A 20,000-nucleotide genomic window follows, 5' to 3' on the forward strand; every position below is an offset into this window, starting at 1 on the left:
TGTGTGTGTGTGTGTGTGTGTGTGTGTGTGCGTGTGTGTACCTGAGCAGGTGAGTGTGTGTGTGCTCCAGCAGGGCGGGGCTCAGCAGGTGCAGGTAGCAGAGAGCCGGCAGGTAGTGATACAGGAACAGAGTCTTCTCCATCAGGAGGAACGGGAGGAAGTTCACCAACCAGCCTCCAACACACACACAACCCAGACACACAAACTGAGCCCACACACCTGGAGACACACACACACACACACATCACATTCAGTTATTATTGTTGTTATTATTATTATTATTATTATTATTATTAATAAACGTTGAACATGTTGGTTCATCAGATCAAATCAGAGTGGCGCCTCTCTGCAGAGAACATCTTTGTTCATCAACACTCACCGTGTGTGTGTGTGTGTGCGTGTGTGCGTGTGTATGTGTACCATCAGGCAGGTCTTTGAAGCCCCGCCTCCTCCTCAGCAGGTAGACAGCTGCCAGCAGCTGATAAGCCAGCAGGCTGAGGTTGGCCACGCCCCACGACACCGGGTTACCAATCAGATGGATCTGAGCCTGAGACACAGACAGACAGACAGACAGCCAATCACAGGACAGAACAGGAGTGTGTGTGTGTGTGTGTGTGTGTGTGTGTGTGTGTGTGTGTGTGTGTGTGTGTGTGTGTGTGTGCGTGTGCGCGTGTGCGTGTGCGTGTGTGTGTGTGTTAGTTACGTTGTTGGAGGAGTGCAGCCAGTAAGCGATGTTGGTTTCCATGGTGATCCACTCCAGGGGGGAGGAGCTGTATTTGTGCTCGGAGTCTTCCTGTTTGACCGTCAGCATCTTCCACTGTCACGACAACATGACATCATCATTCTGCTGCCACGACAACATGACATCATCATTCTGTTGTCACGACAACATGACATCATCACTCTGCTGCCACGACAACATGACATCATCACTCTGCTGCCACGACAACATGACATCATCACTCTGCTGTCACGACAACATGACATCATCACTCTGCTGCCACGACAACATGACATCATCACTCTGCTGCCACGACAACATGACATCATCACTCTGCTGCCACGACAACATGACATCATCACTCTGCTGTCACGACAACATGACATCATCACTCTGCTGTCACGACAACATGACATCATCACTCTGCTGTCACGACAACATGACATCATCACTCTGCTGTCACGACAACATGACATCATCACTCTGCTGTCACGACAACATGACATCATCACTCTGCTGCCACGACAACATGACATCATCACTCTGCTGCCACGACAACATGACATCATCACTCTGCTGCCACGACAACATGACATCATCACTCTGCTGTCATGACAACATGACATCATCATTCTGCTGTCATGACAACATGACATCATCACTCTGCTGTCACGACAACATGACATCATCACTCTGCTGTCATGACAACATGACATCATCACTCTGCTGTCATGACAACATGACATCATCACTCTGCTGTCATGACAACATGACATCATCACTCTGCTGTCATGACAACATGACATCATCACTCTGCTGCCACGACAACATGACATCATCACTCTGCTGTCACGACAACATGACATCATCACTCTGCTGTCACGACAACATGACATCATCACTCTGCTGCCACGACAACATGACATCATCACTCTGCTGTCACGACAACATGACATCATCACTCTGCTGTCACGACAACATGACATCATCACTCTGCTGTCACGACAACATGACATCATCACTCTGCTGTCACGACAACATGACATCATCACTCTGCTGCCACGACAACATGACATCATCACTCTGCTGTCATGACAACATGACATCATCACTCTGCTGTCACGACAACATGACATCATCATTCTGCTGTCACGACAACATGACATCATCATTCTGCTGTCATGACAACATGACATCATCACTCTGCTGTCACGACAACATGTCATCATCATTCTGCTGTCACGACAACATGACATCATCATTCTGCTGTCATGACAACATGACATCATCACTCTGCTGTCATGACAACATGACATCATCACTCTGCTGTCACGACAACATGACATCATCATTCTGCTGTCACGACAACATGACATCATCATTCTGCTGTCATGACAACATGACATCATCACTCTGCTGTCACGACAACATGACATCATCATTCTGCTGTCATGACAATAAAGTTTGTTTAAATAGACGGTAACGTGATGATGCGTTCACTGTCGTACCTGAAGCTCGAAAAATTTCGCCCAGAAGGAAATTTTTCTGTCCACGTCGATGTGAGTCGGAGAGTGAAGCTCCGCCTCCCTCTCCTTCTGCTCCTGACCTGCACACACACAAACACACACACACAACAGACTAAATCAAACCTCAGATGTCTGACTGTCCTTAAATGCATCAACAATTAGAGTTTTTAAATCAGTCAAAGACATGCTGTAGTTGGATGACTGATCAGTGAACACACAGAGTGACGTATAGTAGAATGACTAGTGAATGATTCTGGATCCAGCTCCCAGTTATTATGTCTAGTGTTGAGGTCAGAGGTCAGAGGTCAGGGGTCGTACTGGTTCCATATCGGTGCTCCTCGACCGTCCAGCCAAAACTGCTGCTGTGAGCTTTAAACGATTTCTCTGCGACGATCTCCAACTGACGGAAACCCCAGTCTGGAAGAGACACGCCGCTCAGCTGCACACACACACACACACACACACAGGTGGTCATGTCATTATATGGTCACACAGGAAACAGTTGGGTCACATGTGTCTGTCACATCCTGTCAGTACCTTTAGGACAGCTGAGGTGTTGACGTGGACCAATCGGACCTCAGACAGGATCGTCTTCCAGGACTCTGACTCCGCCTCCCTGTTAGAGATGTCCTGCAGAGAGACGGGGTGTTAGAAATACAGACTTGTACGTGGTACTTGAACGTTACTGACACACAAAACTACACTTCTATCGTACTCCCAAACGCCAAGACAACACCGTGACAACACCGTGACAACACCGTGACAACACCGTGACAACACTGTGACAAACACCGTGACAACACCGTGACAAACACTGTGACAAACACCGTGACAACGCCGTGACAAACACTGTGACAAACACCGTGACAACGCCGTGACAAACACTGTGACAAACACCGTGACAACGCCGTGACAACACCGTGACAAACACCGTGACAACACCGTGACAAACACCGTGACAACGCCGTGACAAACACTGTGACAAACACCGTGACAACGCCGTGACAAACACTGTGACAAACACCGTGACAACGCCGTGACAAACACTGTGACAAACACCGTGACAACGCCGTGACAACACCGTGACAAACACCGTGACAACACCGTGACAAACACCGTGACAAACACCGTGACAACGCCGTGACAAACACTGTGACAAACACCGTGACAACGCCGTGACAACACCGTGACAAACACCGTGACAAACACCGTGACAAACACCGTGACAACACCGTGACAAACACTGTGACAAACACCGTGACAACGCCGTGACAAACACTGTGACAAACACCGTGACAACGCCGTGACAAACACTGTGACAAACACCGTGACAACGCCGTGACAACACCGTGACAAACACCGTGACAACACCGTGACAAACACCGTGACAACGCCGTGACAAACACTGTGACAAACACCGTGACAACGCCGTGACAAACACTGTGACAAACACCGTGACAACGCCGTGACAAACACTGTGACAAACACCGTGACAACGCCGTGACAACACCGTGACAAACACCGTGACAACACCGTGACAAACACCGTGACAAACACCGTGACAACGCCGTGACAAACACTGTGACAAACACCGTGACAACGCCGTGACAACACCGTGACAAACACCGTGACAAACACCGTGACAACACCGTGACAAACACCGTGACAATACGTGATAACTACGTGACAACACTGTATATATATATATATAGATATGTATATAGATATTTGGTTCAGCTGGTCTTACCACTCTCCAGAGGTTCTGTGCCGCCATGGAAACGTTGAAGTTGATGTAACCCGACACTTCCTGAGAGTGAGGGCTCATGGGAGCTGCGACATCATGACTACGACAGACACACACACACACACACACACACACACACACACACACACACACACACACGGCGTCTGGGTGAGCGTCAGCAGAAGAACTTCTGATACGTTATAAATGAATAAATGAATAAATAAAGTCGGTGTCAGACTTCCTGTTGTCGTGTTCAGTGTTCAGTGTTCAGTGTTCAGTGTGTTCAGTGTTCAGTGTGTTCAGTGTGTTCAGTGTTCAGTGTTCAGTGTTCAGTGTGTTCAGTGTTCAGTGTTCAGTGTGTTCAGTGTTCAGTGTGTTCAGTGTTCAGTGTGTTCAGTGTTCAGTGTTCAGTGTTCAGTGTGTTCAGTGTTCAGTGTTCAGTGTTCAGTGTGTTCAGTGTGTTCAGTGTTCAGTGTTCAGTGTTCAGTGTGTTCAGTGTTCAGTGTTCAGTGTGTTCAGTGTGTTCAGTGTTCAGTGTGTTCAGTGTTCAGTGTGTTCAGTGTGTTCAGTGTGTTCAGTGTGTTCAGTGTTCAGTGTGTTCAGTGTTCAGTGTTGGTCAAACTAAAGATGAAGAAGTCAACTACGTCTCCCAGGGTGCATTTCACTGACCAACAGCCATCACAGTGAGCTGAAGATAAGATTACACTGACTGCGCTGCAGCTGAGGCTCATGGGTAATGTAGTAGTACAGTCTGTGTTCACTTGTTTGTTTGTTTGTTTGAGCATCAGTTCTCAGATGTTGGATTGTCCTTGAATGCACCACGGTAGTCAGGTGAGCTGTTTACCTGTTGAGGAAACGTGAGGTCATCCCGTGAACCAGCTGGATGACATCACCGTGACGGACAGGTCGAGGAGGACTGCTGACCACCAGCTCCTGTCTGTCGGACAGAGACGGGTTAGACGGGGACTACATCTCCCAGCATGCCCCGGGACAGACAGACAGGTGGCCTACCTGCCGGGCTCTTTGATGATCCACCAGTTGTTGACGTCTTTGAAAGGATAACAGGTGACCTGCTGCTGGTGGGAGCTGCCCCGCCCGTTCTCATACCTGGACAGGAAACAGGAAGTCACGTTATTCAAACGTCAGCCGACAGCTCTCTGATTGGCCGCTGCGTCCGTGTGAGCTGGCAGCACCTGATTGGGTAGTTGGCTTTGTGCGAGTGGAGCCAGCAGGGGATTGGCTGAGAGGCGGAGCTTCTTAAGGTCACCTGACTGCCGTAAGAGACTTCCAGAGGCTGACCCTGAGTGATCCTGGAGAGACCGCCCTGAAGACAGACATCAATACATCAATACATCTATTGATCGGTCAATCAATCAGTCAGTCAGTCAATCAATCAATCAATCTGTGTGTGTGTGTGTGTGTGTGTGTGTGTGTTACCTCAAGACTGGCCTGGAAGGCGGAGCTCATCAGCTGGTCATGTGGTCCGCTGCGGTGCAGGAGAGTCAGGTGGACGTAGAACCAGAACACGTAGAGAAGAACCGGAACCACCAACAGACACACGGCACGACACACACACTGCACACACACACTGAGCTACACACACACACACACACACACACACACACACACACACGTAAAACATTGATTATTGATTTCACAGCTTCTTGTATTATAAGGTTTGCTGACGGTCAGATGTCGGAGTGTCCTTGAATGTGCCAGAGTTTTTACAACGGTCACAAACGCATCACAGATCAACATCAACTGAAACCAATCACTGATTCTGGACTCACATGACTGACAGCTCGGTCTCCAATCAGGTTCCAGGTGTGCAGAGAGGCCACGCCCACCAGCAGCAGGTAGGAGAACACGCCCATATACTTCACCCTGACACACACACACACACACACACACACACACACAGACAGACAGACAGACAGACAGACAGACAGACAGACAGACAGACAGACACACACAGACAGACAGACAGACAGACAGACAGACAGACAGACAGACAGACAGACAGACAGACAGACACACACACTGTCACTCTCGACATCATAAATACTGATATTATATCATGATTATATTAATATAGTAATATCAGGTCCTCACCCGACGGCTGCAGCACATGCAGCTCCAGAGAGGAGCAGCCAGCCGTACCTGAACCAGCTGAGGAGTCACAGAGAGGTCAGAGGTCAGAGGTCAGAGGTGGGTCACACTGACTGGAGTGTGTGTGTGTGTGTGTGTGTGTGTGTGTGTGTGTGTGTGTGTGTGTGTGTGTCTCACCTGTCGGGAGCGTTGTGGAACCTCAGGTAGGAGAAGAAGGCCAGCAACACGAAGAAGATGAGGACAGACTCCAGTAACATGAACCGGGACTGAACGATCAGAGAGTTGTCTGCAAACACAACGACGAGTCATTACACCTCATTCATCTTGGTCCCTGAACACACCACAGTCCCTGAACGCCTCACGCTCATTTTAGTCCCTGAACGCCCCACTGTCATATTAGTCCCTGAACGCCCCAAGCTCATTTTAGGGTGCGTCCCAAAGCTCTTAATTTTCGTTTCCTCGCTCCTCGATCCTCGATTGAACCGGAAGTTGTTCTGGTGCGCCATCTTGAAGACCGTCCCGAAGCTCTTATTTGTGCATCGAGGATCGAGGAGGCTTGCCGGAGGAGCTATGAGCGAGGATACACCAGTCTATCCTTCCCGGAAGTCTTTTACCGACCGACACGCCCCCTTATTGGATATCAGTTACTGATTGGACGCTGCTGCTGATCAGACTGATCTGATAACTTTACCTTTCAACGTCACTGAGTTTCATACCGGAGTGAAGACAGATCACAGATTAAAGGTTTTATAGTTTAGTTGTCTTCTGATTCACCATCTAGTTATAATCTGTTAACTGAAGCTCTGAGCAGCAGCAGAAGGACCTGCAGGATCTCTGCTTCACACAGCGTCAGTGAAGCAGCCTGACAGTCAGAGGGGTTTATCTAACCTGATGAACTGACTTAAAATAACTTTCTTCATTTATTAGAATGATTTGTCTTTTCATGATGTTATTTCCCCCGTTAACTTTTATTAATGATTCTATTAAAGTCAGAGAGAGAAGCAGAGTCTGTCTGTCAGCAACAAACACCTTTACATCCTTTATCCTCATTCAGTCACATGAGGCTGATGATTCCTGAACGTCGGTTTGATATGAGTTACATCATTTCACTTTTCCCTGAAACATTCAGCCTAATAAATAATGTCCAGTGTTCAAAAAACACCGTAGTCATATTCTGGGTTATGAAATAATGAACTCACAATCAGAATATCAATAACTACAGACGCTAATAATGAATAAATAGCATAAAGAGCACTTGTCTTTATTAGTATTAGATCAGTTCAGACACAAACAGCTGTTAAAGCTGACTGACAGCTGATCCAGATGTGATCAGCTGCTGCTGTCATCAGAAACGGACGTCGCTTCACGTGACGCTTCAGAGGAAACGATGTCTCATGTCTCTTAAATCCTATTTCCTCGTTTCCTCTCTCCTCGCATGGTTTCCTTGCGTCTCTCCATGCTTCCCTGGTGGGAGGGACTAAGACGCAAGGAAAAGACGCAAGTGAGGGGAACGGGGATGCAATTAAGAGCTTTGGGATGCATTAGTGCTTTTATACGGCTTGGCTCCTCGACTCCTCGACTCCTCGACTCGCGTCTTAGTCCCGCCCACAGGAGATGCGAGCGGAGGAGGCGAGGAAAAGACTCGAGGAGAGAGGAAACGAGGAAATATGTTTTTAGAGCCATGAGACGTCGTTTCCTCTGAAGCGTCACGTGAAGCGACGTCCGTTTCTGATGACAGCAGCAGCTGATCACATCTGGATCAGCTGTCAGTCAGCTCTAACAGCTGATCACATCTGGATCAGCTGTCAGTCAGCTCTAACAGCTGATCACATCTGGATCAGCTGTCAGTTGGCTTCAACAGCTGATTATGTCTGAACTGATCTAATACTAATAAAGAAACAGAGTTATCAGAGCAGCAGTGTTTCTCTCTGTAGCCTGTTACCTGCACATGAATAACAGCTGCTGAGTCCTGCTTAGAGGACCAGGAACCATCTCTACTGTGGACTGAGTCCTGCTTAGAGGACCAGGAACCATCTCTACTGTGGACTGAGTCCTGCTTAGAGGACCAGGAACCATCTCTACTGTGGACTGAGTCCTGCTTAGAGGACCAGGAACCATCTCTACTGTGGACTGAGTCCTGCTTAGAGGACCAGGAACCATCTCTACTGTGGACTGAGTCCTGCTTAGAGGACCAGGAACCATCTCTACTGGATCAATATCTTTATATTATTAATCAGTATAAGTGTCTGTAGTTATTGATGTTCTGACAGTAGAAGTTATGTATCAGGCTGAATGTTTGAGGGGAAAGTGAAATGATATAACTCATATCAAACCCGACGCTCAGGAATGATCAGCCTCATGTGACTGAATGAGGATAAATGATGTAAAAGGTATAAAAGACAGACCCTCCTTCTCTCTCTGACTTTAACTGGATCCTTAATAAAAGTGAATGAGTGAAATAACAGATCATCAAAAGAAATCTCTTTCTAATAAATGAAGAAAGTTATTTAAGTCTGTTCGTTGTCAGCTTTTATAAACCCCTCTCAGAGTCGGACCCCTTCAGTGACGGACCCCTTCAGAGTCGGACTCCCTCAGAGTCGGACCCCCTCAGAGTCGGACCCCCTCAGAGTCAGACCCCTTCAGAGTCGGACTCCCTCAGAGTCGGACCCCCTCAGAGTCGGACCCCCTCAGAGTCGGACTCCCTCAGAGTCGGACTCCTTCAGAGTCGGACCCCCTCAGAGTCGGACCCCCTCAGAGTCAGACCCCTTCAGAGTCGGACTCCCTCAGAGTCGGACTCCTTCAGAGTCGGACTCCTTCAGTGACGGTGGGGTCAGCAGAGCTCCTGCAGGTCCTCCTGCTGCTGGATCACTTCACCATCAACATGCTCCGTCTGCTGTTCACTCCTACAGTTAACACAGATTATAACTAGATGGTGAATCAGAACACAACTAAACTATAAATCTGTTAATCTGTGATCTGTCTTCACTCCGGTATGAAACTCTAGTGATGTTGATGTTCAGATCAGTCTGATCGGCGCAGCGTCCAATCAATAACTGATATCCAATAAGGGGGCGTGTCGGTCGGTGATAAACTTCCGTGCAGGAAACACTGGAGGAAACACTGGTGTATCCTCGCTCACAGCTCCTCCAGCAAGCCTCCTCGCTCCTCCATCCTCGCTCCTCCATCCTCCATCCTCGATGCGCATTTTATGAATTGGGACATCCTTCAAGATGGAGGACTGAGATCAATTTCCGGGTCACAGCCGGAGGAGCGAGGAGACGAGGAGACGAGGAGCGAGGAGACGAGGAGACGAGGAGGCGAAAAATGCTGAAATGAGAAGCAGCTCTAGTCCCTGAACGCCCCATGTTTATTTTAGTCCCTGAATGCCCCGTGTTTATTTTAGTCCCTGAACGCCCCATGTTTATTTTAGTCCCTGAACGCCCCATGTTTATTTTAGTCCCTGAACGTCCCATGTTTATTTCAGTCCCTGAACGCACCACATCTATAGTGTCAGATGATATTGTGTCGTCAGAATTTGATCCTCAATATTATAATAATCAGTTGTAGCTGGAAACCAGCAGCGGATTATTGTGATGTTGACGTGCGTTGACGTGCGTTGACGTGCGTTGACGTGCGTTGACGTGCGCGCTGTGGACACTCACCTAGCAGCAGCAGCACTGCAGCTCCCAGAGCCGACAGGTGAGAGAACTTGAGCTCCAGAGTCAGCAGGTAGACCAGAGGAACACAGAGAGCTCCACACAGAGCCGGCAGCAACCGCAGACTCCACACACTCACACTGCTGGGGTACTCTGTGCAACGAAACAAACACACTCACACTGCTGGGGTACTCTGTGCAACGAAACAAACACACTCACACTGCTGGGGTACTCTGTGCAACGAAACAAACACACCCACACTGCTGGGGTACTCTGTGCAACGAAACAAACACACCCACACTGCTGGGGTACTCTGTGCAACGAAACAAACACACCCACACTGCTGGGGTACTCTGTGCAACGAAACAAACACACCCACACTGCTGGGGTACTCTGTGCAACGAAACAAACACACTCACACTGCTGGGGTACTCTGTGCAACGAAACAAACACACTCACACTGCTGGGGTACTCTGTGCAACGAAACAAACACACTCACACTGCTGGGGTACTCTGTGCAACGAAACAAACACACTCACACTGCTGGGGTACTCTGTGCAACGAAACAAACACACCCACACTGCTGGGGTACTCTGTGCAACGAAACAAACACACTCACACTGCTGGGGTACTCTGTGCAACGAAACAAACACACTCACACTGCTGGGGTACTCTGTGCAACGAAACAAACACACCCACACTGCTGGGGTACTACTGGGTTTTAACCGGTTTAAAGTGGTTTGAACTGGTTTAAAGTGGCGGGTGGTGTTACAGTAGCTGGTGTTCCTACCTGCTCCAATTCTGTTCCACACAAAGTTCCCATCAAACCCTCCGAGGTACGCTGCAACACAGGTTAATGACATCATCAAACAGGTTAATGACATCATCACACAGGTTAATGACATCATCACACAGGTTAATGACATCATCACACAGGTTAATGACATCATCAAACAGGTTAATGACATCATCACACAGGTTAATGACATCATCACACAGGTTAATGACATCATCAAACAGGTTAATGACATCATCACACAGGTGTCTGACACACAGGTAGCATGGTATCGGGTGGAGTGGTCGTCGTGGTAACTGACCTCCGAGGGCCAGGATCATGTGACCGAGCGGCGGCCCGCTGTCATCGATGAAGAAGACTCTCTTCATGTAGAGAGACAGGAACTGACCGTAGTACACCTCATCAAACCTGGAAGACAGGTAAACACATCACGGAGTCAGGTGGCTGTCTCTCTGTGTGACCAGGTGGATAAAACAAACACACTCACACCACAGCGTTGGGGTAGCTGAGACGGCTCAGTCTCGTCCAGAAGGACAGCAGGGACACCAGGACCAGGACCAGGTCCACCTGAGCCGTCACCACCAGAGGGAGCTGCAGCATCACGGACACCTGAGACAGCCAGGTGAGACACAGACAGGTGAGACACAGACAGGTGAGACACAGACAGGTGAGACAGACAGGTGAGACGGAAGACAGGTGAGATAGAAGACAGGCGAGACACAGACAGGTGAGACAGAAGACAGGTTAGACACAGACAGGTGAGACAGAAGACAGGTGAGACAGAAGACAGGTGAGACACAGACAGGTGAGACAGAAGACAGGTGAGACACAGACAGGTGAGACAGAAGACAGGTGAGACACAGACAGGTGAGACACAGACAGGGGAGAGACAGACAGGTGAGAGGCAGACAGGTGAGACAGACAAGTCCACAGCCCTGAAGGGAGGGACATATTAGAGTGTAACACCACCGGATGTTGAACACTGAGCAGTTCTTTATTATGAAACATGTGAATATGAATAACTACCTGTAACTACCTGTAACTACCTGTAACTACCTGTAACTACCTGTAACTACCTGTAACTACCTGTAACTACCTGAGCTCCTGCAGCTGCTGATGTTTATATCTGTTAGCATTAGCTCTCTGTTAGCATCACAGTCTCATAAAGCCCACCAGGTGACGTCACTCCGTTAACTGCAAACCGACCATCCTGCCGGTAAGCTGCCGGTGAGAGGACCGTCCCGCTCCTCCGGTGGCCGGTAGCTGCTCCTCCGGTAGATGTCCTCGGTTCCTCCCGGTCTGTTTGGAGCAGCGGCCGATCGATGTTTCCGGTGTTTGATTGGTGCTGCCTGATCACTGATCCGCTCGATGCTTCCGGTTTTCAGGCTACAGAGATCTGCTCTGATGGTCATGTGTTCATGTGTTCATGTGTTCATGTGTTCATGTGTTTATGGTGTTCATGTGTTCATGTGTTCATGTGTTCATGTGTTCATGGTGTTCATGTGTTTATGTGTTCATGTGTTCATGTGTTCATGAGTTCATGTGTTCATGTGTTCATGTGTTTATGGTGTTCATGTGTTCATGTGTTCATGGTGTTCATGTGTTCATGTGTTCATGGTGTTCATGTGTTCATGTGTTCATGTGTTTATGTGTTCATGTGTTCATGTGTTCATGAGTTCATGTGTTCATGTGTTCATGGTGTTCATGTGTTTATGTGTTCATGTGTTCATGTGTTCATGAGTTCATGTGTTCATGTGTTCATGTGTTCATGTGTTTATGGTGTTCATGTGTTCATGTGTTCATGTGTTCATGGTGTTCATGTGTTTATGTGTTCATGTGTTCATGTGTTCATGTGTTTATGTGTTCATGTGTTCATGTGTTCATGTGTTCATGTGTTCATGGTGTTCATGTGTTTATGTGTTCATGTGTTCATGAGTTCATGTGTTCATGTGTTCATGTGTTCATGGTGTTCATGTGTTTATGTGTTCATGTGTTCATGTGTTCATGAGTTCATGTGTTCATGTGTTCATGTGTTCATGGTGTTCATGTGTTCATGTGTTCATGTGTTCATGTGTTCATGGTGTTCATGTGTTCATGTGTTCATGTGTTCATGTGTTCATGTGTTCATGGTGTTCATGTGTTCATGTGTTCATGTGTTCATGGTGTTTATGTGTTCATGTGTTCATGTGTTCATGTGTTTAACTTAAATATAGTGAGAGAAAACTGAACCAGGTGAACTGACAGGCAGGTGACAGGCAGGTGACAGGTGACAGACAGCTGACAGACAGCTGACAGCTGACAGACAGCTGACAGCTGACAGACATCTGACAGACAGCTGACAGGTGACAGACAGGTGACAGGTGACAGACATCTGACAGACAGCTGACAGGTGACAGACAGGTGACAGGTGACAGACAGGTGACAGGTGACAGACAGGTGACAGGTGACAGACAGGTGACAGGTGACAGACATCTGACAGGTGACAGACAGGTGAAAGACAGCTGACAGACAGCTGACAGACAGGTGACAGGTGACAGACAGGTGACTAACAGGTGATCAGTGATGTTTATTGAAATATTGCTGTGAATATTATGTACAGTTCTGAGGTCAGATACAGGAAGAGGCCACACCCACTGGGACTGCAGTATCACCTGGATAACCCCAGCTAGCTCCAGGCTAACCTCCAGTAACACCTGGCTAACCTCCAGCTAGCTCCAGGCTAACCTCCAGTAACACCTGGCTAACCCCAGCTAGCTCCAGGCTAACCTCCAGTAACACCTGGCTAACCTCCAGCTAGCTCCAGGCTAACCTCCAGTAACACCTGGCTAACCCCAGCTAGCTCCAGGCTAACCTCCAATAACACCTGGCTAACCCCAGCTAGCTCCAGGCTAACCTCCAGTAACACCTGGCTAACCCCAGCTAGCTCCAGGCTAACCTCCAGTAACACCTGGCTAACCTCCAGCTAGCTCCAGGCTAACCTCTGGTCATGTCTAGAACAGTTGCAGGTTGTTGCAGGAACAGTCCAGATTAGCACACAGTTAGCCATGATTAGCCCAGTATGTGAACAGCTTTTTTACTGTGACACATTAGCACCAGTCCAGTCCAGTTCAGTTCAGTTCAGTTCAGTTCAGTTCAGTCCAGTCCAGTTCAGTTCAGTTCAGTTCAGTTCAGTTCAGTTCAGTTCAGTTCAGTTCAGTTCAGTTCAGTTCAGTTCAGTTCAGTCCAGTCCAGCTCAGCTCAGCTCAGCTCAGCTCAGCTCAGCTCAGCCCAGCCCAGCCCAGCCCAGCCCAGCCCAGCCCAGCCCAGCCCAGCCCAGCCCAGCCCAGCCCAGCCCAGCCCAGCTCAGCTCAGCTCAGCTCAGCCCAGCCCAGCCCAGCCCAGCCCAGCCCAGCTCAGCCCAGCCCAGCCCAGCCCAGCCCAGCTCAGCTCAGCTCAGCTCAGTCCAGTCCAGTCCAGTTCAGTTCAGTTCAGTCCAGTCCAGTCCAGTTCAGCTCAGCTCAGCTCAGCCCAGCTCAGCCCAGTTCAGTCCAGTTCAGCTCAGCTCAGCTCAGCTCAGCCCAGTCCAGTCCAGTTCAGTCCAGTTCAGTTCAGTTCAGTTCAGCTCAGCTCAGCTCAGCTCAGTCCAGCTCAGCTCAGCTCAGTTCAGTTCAGCTCAGCTCAGCCCAGCTCAGTCCAGTTCAGTTCAGTCCAGCTCAGCTCAGCTCAGTTCAGTTCAGCTCAGCTCAGTTCAGTTCAGTTCAGTTCAGCTCAGCATCAGGTTTAACCACATCAATCCTCAATAACAACATGTTAGCATTAAGCTAGCACAGGTTAGCTTTGTGACGATCCAGGTGAACTCAGGTGAACTCAGTCCTGGTTTGGTCTGGTCTGGTTTGGTCCGTCATCTCTGATTGGCTCGTGGGGCGTTTCGTGGGCGGAGCCTGAGAGAGAGTTCCCACAGTGCTTCCTCTGCCAGGTGATCGCTGAAGCCATTGAAGAAGGATATGATGTCATCATTACGCTGCAGACAGTAAGGCCTGCAGAGAGACAGACAGGTTCAGGTATTATTCAAGTATATAAGTGAATATAGACGAGGACATGCTGTAGTACTACTTATTATAAGTAGTACTAGTACTACAGGTAACTGACACTTGCTGGTAGCTCCTCAGAGTGTCCAGGATGTTGAACTGCTGCCAGCGTTTAGAGAAGTTGACCTTTGAACCCTGTGATGTCATCAACATGTCAGGATTCCCCAGGTGGACGAAGGTCAAATCCTGAAGGATCAAACCCCTGAACAGACAGACAGGTGAGAGAGAGAGACAGGTAGGGTATAAACCTACAGGTAGGGTATATATAGTTGGGTATAGAGGGTATAAACCTACAGTAGGGTATATATAGTGGGGTATAGAGGGTATAAACCTACAGGTAGGGTATATATAGTTGGGTATAGAGGGTATAAACCTACAGGTAGGGTATATATAGTGGGGTATAGAGGGTATTAACCTACAGGTAGGGTATATATAGTGGGGTATAGAGGGTATTAACCTACAGGTAGGGTATATATAGTGGGGTATAGAGGGTATTAACCTACAGGTAGGGTATATATAGTGGGGTATAGAGGGTATTAACCTACAGGTAGGGTATATATAGTGGGGTATAGAGGGTATTAACCTACAGGTAGGGTATATATAGTGGGGTATAGAGGGTATTAACCTACAGGTAGGGTATACAGGGAGGTTCCACTTCAGCCAGAGCTCCTCTGTAGGTGCTGAATGATGATGAGCTGTCAATCAAAGAGCTGTACTCCTCCCGAGACTAAAACACACAAACACACACGACCCATTAACATATTAACTGAAGACCATTAAAGACTAGTTATTATTATTATTATTATTATTATTATTATTAATATTATTATTATTATTAACATTATTATTATTATTATTATTATTATTATTATTAACATTATTATTATTATTATTATTAACATTATTATTATTATTATTATTATTATTATTAACATTATTATTATTATTATTATTATTATTATTAACATTATTATTATTATTATTATTATTATTATTAACATTATTAATATTATTATTATTATTATTAACATTATTATTATTATTATTATTAACATTATTAATATCATTATTATTATTAACATTATTATTATTATTATTATTAACATTATTAATATTATTATTATTATTATTAACATTATTATTATTATTATTATTAACATTATTAATATTATTATTATTATTAACATTATTATTATTATTATTATTATTATTATTATTAACATTATTAATATTATTATTATTATTATGTAAGTAAAACACTCAGACCTCGGCGGTGTTTCTCTGCCAGTCCAGGCGTCTCAGGGGGGCGGAGTCCAGCGCTGACAGGATGGACAGGTATGAGTTAAAGTTGTTCAGCTTCCGCAGATGCTGCAGGAACACACACACACACACACACACACACACACACAGGTTAGCAGTAATATAAACATTACAATATTCATGTCAACAACATATTAGTTCATATTTAAATTGGTGTTGAGTATATTTTTGCCAGTCGGAGGCAAAACAAGCTGCATAACAGGTAACAGGTAACAGCTAACAGGTGACAGGTGACAGGTAACAGTCCTGTCCTACAGTGGGAGGGGTCTGTATGTCTTTACCTTCATGGTTTTCAGGAACTTCAGCAGCAGTTTCTCTCTGTCCTGAGGTTTGTCCTGAAGAATGATAACTGAACGAACCCTGAAATCACAAATCAATCAATCAATCAATCAATAACTGTTAAAGAAACCAGCTGAAATAATAACAATAATATCAGCGGGTTGTGTCAATAGAAGCAGACTGTTGTATATCAGCGGGTTGTGTCAATAGAAGCAGACTGTTGCATATCAGCGGGTTGTGTCGGTGTACCAGAAGGAGACGTTGTTGAAGTGTTGGGTGAACTCTGTCAGGTTCGGACTCTTCTCCTCATTCTGCTCTGTAGACCACAGCAACACCTCTGGAAGCTAGACAGGTGAGACAGACAGACAGGTGAGACAGACAGGTGAGAGACAGACAGGTGAGGAACTAGATGACAGATGAAGGGTAAACTTTGTACCCCGATCTTGCAGAAGAGTTCCGAGTCCAACAGAGTCAGCTGTTCAGCTAAATCCTGACTCCTGAAGTCCAGAAGAGTCCCCGGTCTTAGAGAGGACAGAAGAGGACATGTTGACATCTGAGTGAGAGAAACAACTGTCAATCATCCAGGGGGGTCAGAGGTCAGAGGTTACCTGGCAGCCACGCCCCTGGCTGCGAGGGGGCGGAGCGACTGAGGCGAGCCAATCAGCTGCCACTTCTGCTCCATCTTGGACAGGATGTTGGAGCGCAGCAGGTGGGCCAGGCCCAGCTCTCCACCAGTCAGGAGGCTGAACACCAGGTCCATCAGCAGCAGCAGCAAATCAGAGTCCAGCTCCATCACACTGCACACACACACACACACACACACACACACTCACACACACGATCATTCACACCTGTATGTGATGGTTAATCATAACATTAGCCTCTGATTGGTTCAGGTGTGTCTCACCACAGCTCGTCGACCACTCGGACCAGCAGGTGAACCGTGTTCTTGGCAGCAGTCAGGTGTTCAGGTTCACCTCCTTCACTCAGGTGTCTGTACGTGTTGATGGTTAAAGATTCACTGAAACAGTTTTTTATTAATATATTAGGAATCCCGAGGCGTTCCCAGGCCAGTGTGGAGATATCATCTCTCCACCTAGTCCTGGGTCTTCCCCGTGGTGTCCTCTCAGCTGGTCGTGCCTGGAACACCTCCCTAGGGAGGCGTCCAAGTGGGGGCATCCTTACCAGATGCCCGAACCACCTCAACTGGCTCCTTTCAACGCAACGGAGCAGCGGCTCTACTCCGAGTCCCTCACGGATGACCGAGCTTCTCACCCTATCTCTAAGGGAGACGCCATCCTGAGGAAACCCATTTCGGCCGCTTGTACCCGCGATCTAGTTGTTTGGGTCCTGACCCAGCCCTCATGACCATAGGTAGGAACGAAGACTGACCGGTAGATCGAGAGCTTTGCCTTCTGGCACAGCTCTCTTTTCGTCACAACGGTGCGGTAAAGTGAATGCAATACTGCCCCCCCCCGCTGTTCCGATTCTCCGGCCAATCTCACGTTCCATCGTCCCCTCACTCACCAACAAGACCCCGAGGTACTTGAACTCCTTCACTTGGGGTAAGGACTCATTCCTTACCCGGAGTAAGCAATCCACCGGTTTCCTGCTGAGAACCACGGCCTCAGATTTAGAGGTACTGATCCTCATCCCGGCCGCTTCACACTCGGTTGTGAACCGAACCAGTGAGTGCTGGAGGTCGCAGACCGATGATGCCAACAAGACCACATCATCTGCAAAAAGCAGCGATGAGATCCTCGGCACACCGAACTGCAAACCCACCTCCCCCCGACTACGTCTTGATATCATGTCCATGAACATCACCAACAGGATTGGTGACAAAGCGCAGCCCTGGCGGAGGCCAACCCCCACCGGAAACGAGTCCGACTTGTTGCCGAGAACCTGAACACAGCTCTCGCTTTGGGCGTACAGGGATTGGATGGCCCTGAGAAGTGCCCCCCTCACCCCATACTCCCGCAGGACCCCCCACAGTATCTCCCGGGGGACCCGGTCATACACCTTCTCCAAGTCCACAAAACACATGTAGACTGGATGGGCATACTCCCAGGCCCCCTCCAGGATCCTTGCGAGAGTGAAGAGCTGGTCCGTTGTTCCACGGCCAGGACCGACTCCGCATTGTTCCTCTTCGATCCGAGGTTCGACTATCGGCCGAACCCTCCTTTCCAGCACCTTGGAGTAGACTTTACCAGGGAGGCTGAGCAGTGTGATACCCCTGTAATTGGCACACACCCTCTGGTCCCCCTTTTTGAAAAGGGGAACCACCACCCCGGTCTGCCACTCCTTAGGCACTGTCACCGACTTCCACGCAGTGTTGAAGAGACGTGTCATCCAAGACAGCCCCTCCCCACCCAGAGCCTTCAGCATTTCTGGACGGATCTCATCAACCCCCGGGGCTTTGCCACAGTTTGACTACCTCAGTGACTTCTACCAGGGAAATTGATGATGGTCCCCCCATCAGCTTCCAGCTCTGCCTCTACCATAGAGGGCATATTGGTAGGATTCAGGAGTTCCTCAAAGTGCTCCTTCCACCGCCCGATTACCTCCTCAGTTGAGGTCAACAGTGTCCCATCCTTACTGTACACAGCCTGGATGGTTCCCCGTTTCCCCCTCCTGAGGTGCTGGACGGTTTTCCAGAAGCACTTTGGTGCCGACCGAAAGTCCTTCTCCATGGCTGCTCCGAACTCCTCCCACACCCGCTGCTTCCCTGACCACCGGTGTCCACCACGGTGTTCGAGGGCTGCAGCAATGGAAGCTTTAAACATCGCCCACTCGGGTTCAATGCCCCCAACCTCCACAGGGATGCAAGAAAAGCTCCGCCGGAGGTGTGAGTTGAAGTTTTCTCGGACAGGGGCCTCCTCCAGACGTTCCCAGTTCACCCGCACTACCCGTTTGGGCTTACCAGGTCTGTGAGGTCTGTGAGGTGTGTATATATATACAGTATATACAGTATACAGTGAGTTAGAGAGGATATCTGTGCTGTAGTTTGCTGATGACATCTTTGGGGCAGATGAAGCTCCTGTAGGTGGAGAGGAAGGCTTCACGGTACAGGACCTGTTCTACACACACACACACACACATTTTATTATTGTAAGATAATTATTTCATTATGTTCCAGAGGGAACCATAATGAGCAGAACCGGTTGATGATGTCAGAGGAACCTTCAGGACGGACTGAGGTGAGGACGTACCTGCCCTGCTGTCAGCCTCGGTGGCGTAGACCAACAGGATCTCAGGAGAGGCTGCTTTCACGTCCGGCCCGTCCTCCTCCTGAGACAGACAGACAGGTCAGTCAGGAGACAGGCTCAGTGAACTTTAGCAGAGATGTCAGAGGTCAGAGGTCAGAGATCAGAGGTCAGGACCCTACCGGAGGTTTCACTGTGATTCTGTGGAGGATATCCTGCCGGTCAGTCAGTAACACCTCCTCCTTCTGCTCCTTCAGCTGCTCCCTGCTCCTCCGGTCACGCTCCGTCTCCTGCTGGAGACTCTGGGACCTGCAGGACAGACAGACGCCGTCACCGACTGTCCGTCTGTCCAGGTGAGTGTGGACATGTCTGTCTGTGTGTCTGTCTGTGTGTCTGTGTGTGTGTCACCTGTCTCTGGTCTGGTTCTCTTCATACAGTCCAACTGGATCCTGACGAGGACAAAAACAGATCAATAACAGTAAAAACACCCACAGGTCAATGTGATCGGGTCACGGTGTGATCGGGTAACGGTGTGATCGGGTCACGCTGTGATCGGGTCACGGTGTGATCGGGTAA

At 48.3% G+C, this 20,000-nt stretch overlaps 2 protein-coding genes and 1 long non-coding RNA gene across 7 annotated transcripts in view; all 3 read right to left on the minus strand.

Moving 5' to 3' along the window:
* Positions 1–6: 6 nt before the first annotated feature.
* pomt1 (protein-O-mannosyltransferase 1) lies at positions 7–11,985 on the minus strand (the record flags this gene model as incomplete). The annotated part of the gene is made up of 19 exons (XM_037763307.1): positions 11,726–11,985; positions 11,040–11,161; positions 10,854–10,960; positions 10,547–10,597; positions 9,763–9,909; positions 6,278–6,386; positions 6,104–6,160; positions 5,782–5,875; positions 5,429–5,584; positions 5,185–5,315; positions 5,003–5,098; positions 4,836–4,928; positions 3,995–4,091; positions 2,785–2,877; positions 2,566–2,686; positions 2,230–2,327; positions 704–817; positions 421–547; positions 7–219 (listed from the first exon to the last, which is right to left on the minus strand). Coding segments are annotated over exons 2-19 (2,017 nt in total), but the record flags the coding sequence as incomplete, so codon positions are not given.
* Positions 11,986–13,098: 1,113 nt separating this feature from the next.
* Positions 13,099–13,777, minus strand: LOC119484474. Of its 3 annotated transcripts, none has more exons than XR_005206021.1 (2): positions 13,531–13,777; positions 13,099–13,403 (listed from the first exon to the last, which is right to left on the minus strand). It is a non-coding gene; the product is annotated as an uncharacterized LOC119484474 (long non-coding RNA). The 3 variants fall into 3 exon arrangements; XR_005206020.1 differs by having other exon boundaries at positions 13,099–13,445; XR_005206019.1 differs by having other exon boundaries at positions 13,099–13,487.
* Positions 13,778–14,170: 393 nt separating this feature from the next.
* The window catches only part of LOC119484481 (rap guanine nucleotide exchange factor 1-like), a 23,046-nt gene continuing 17,216 nt past the window's right edge, over positions 14,171–20,000 (minus strand). For 2 of the 3 annotated variants that reach the window (XM_037763309.1, XM_037763308.1), the window contains 13 exons: positions 19,833–19,873; positions 19,607–19,733; positions 19,431–19,509; positions 19,214–19,298; positions 17,126–17,218; positions 16,827–17,015; positions 16,655–16,739; positions 16,468–16,562; positions 16,221–16,299; positions 15,886–15,987; positions 15,249–15,346; positions 14,681–14,821; positions 14,171–14,568 (listed from right to left, as the gene is read on the minus strand). In XM_037763309.1, the coding sequence (XP_037619237.1) occupies positions 14,433–14,568; positions 14,681–14,821; positions 15,249–15,346; positions 15,886–15,987; positions 16,221–16,299; positions 16,468–16,562; positions 16,655–16,739; positions 16,827–17,015; positions 17,126–17,218; positions 19,214–19,298; positions 19,431–19,509; positions 19,607–19,733; positions 19,833–19,873 (1,350 nt within the window). In that variant the 3' untranslated portion in view covers positions 14,171–14,432. Of the gene's footprint in view, positions 14,569–14,680; positions 14,868–15,202; positions 15,347–15,885; positions 15,988–16,220; positions 16,300–16,467; positions 16,563–16,654; positions 16,740–16,826; positions 17,016–17,125; positions 17,219–19,213; positions 19,299–19,430; positions 19,510–19,606; positions 19,734–19,832; positions 19,874–20,000 lie in introns of those variants that run through there. The other variant, XM_037763310.1, reaches the window with a different exon arrangement.

The sequence above is a fragment of the Sebastes umbrosus genome, unplaced genomic scaffold (genome assembly GCF_015220745.1).
Source record: "Sebastes umbrosus isolate fSebUmb1 unplaced genomic scaffold, fSebUmb1.pri scaffold_77_arrow_ctg1, whole genome shotgun sequence".
In the NCBI taxonomy this organism is placed as follows: Eukaryota; Metazoa; Chordata; class Actinopteri; order Perciformes; family Sebastidae; genus Sebastes; species Sebastes umbrosus.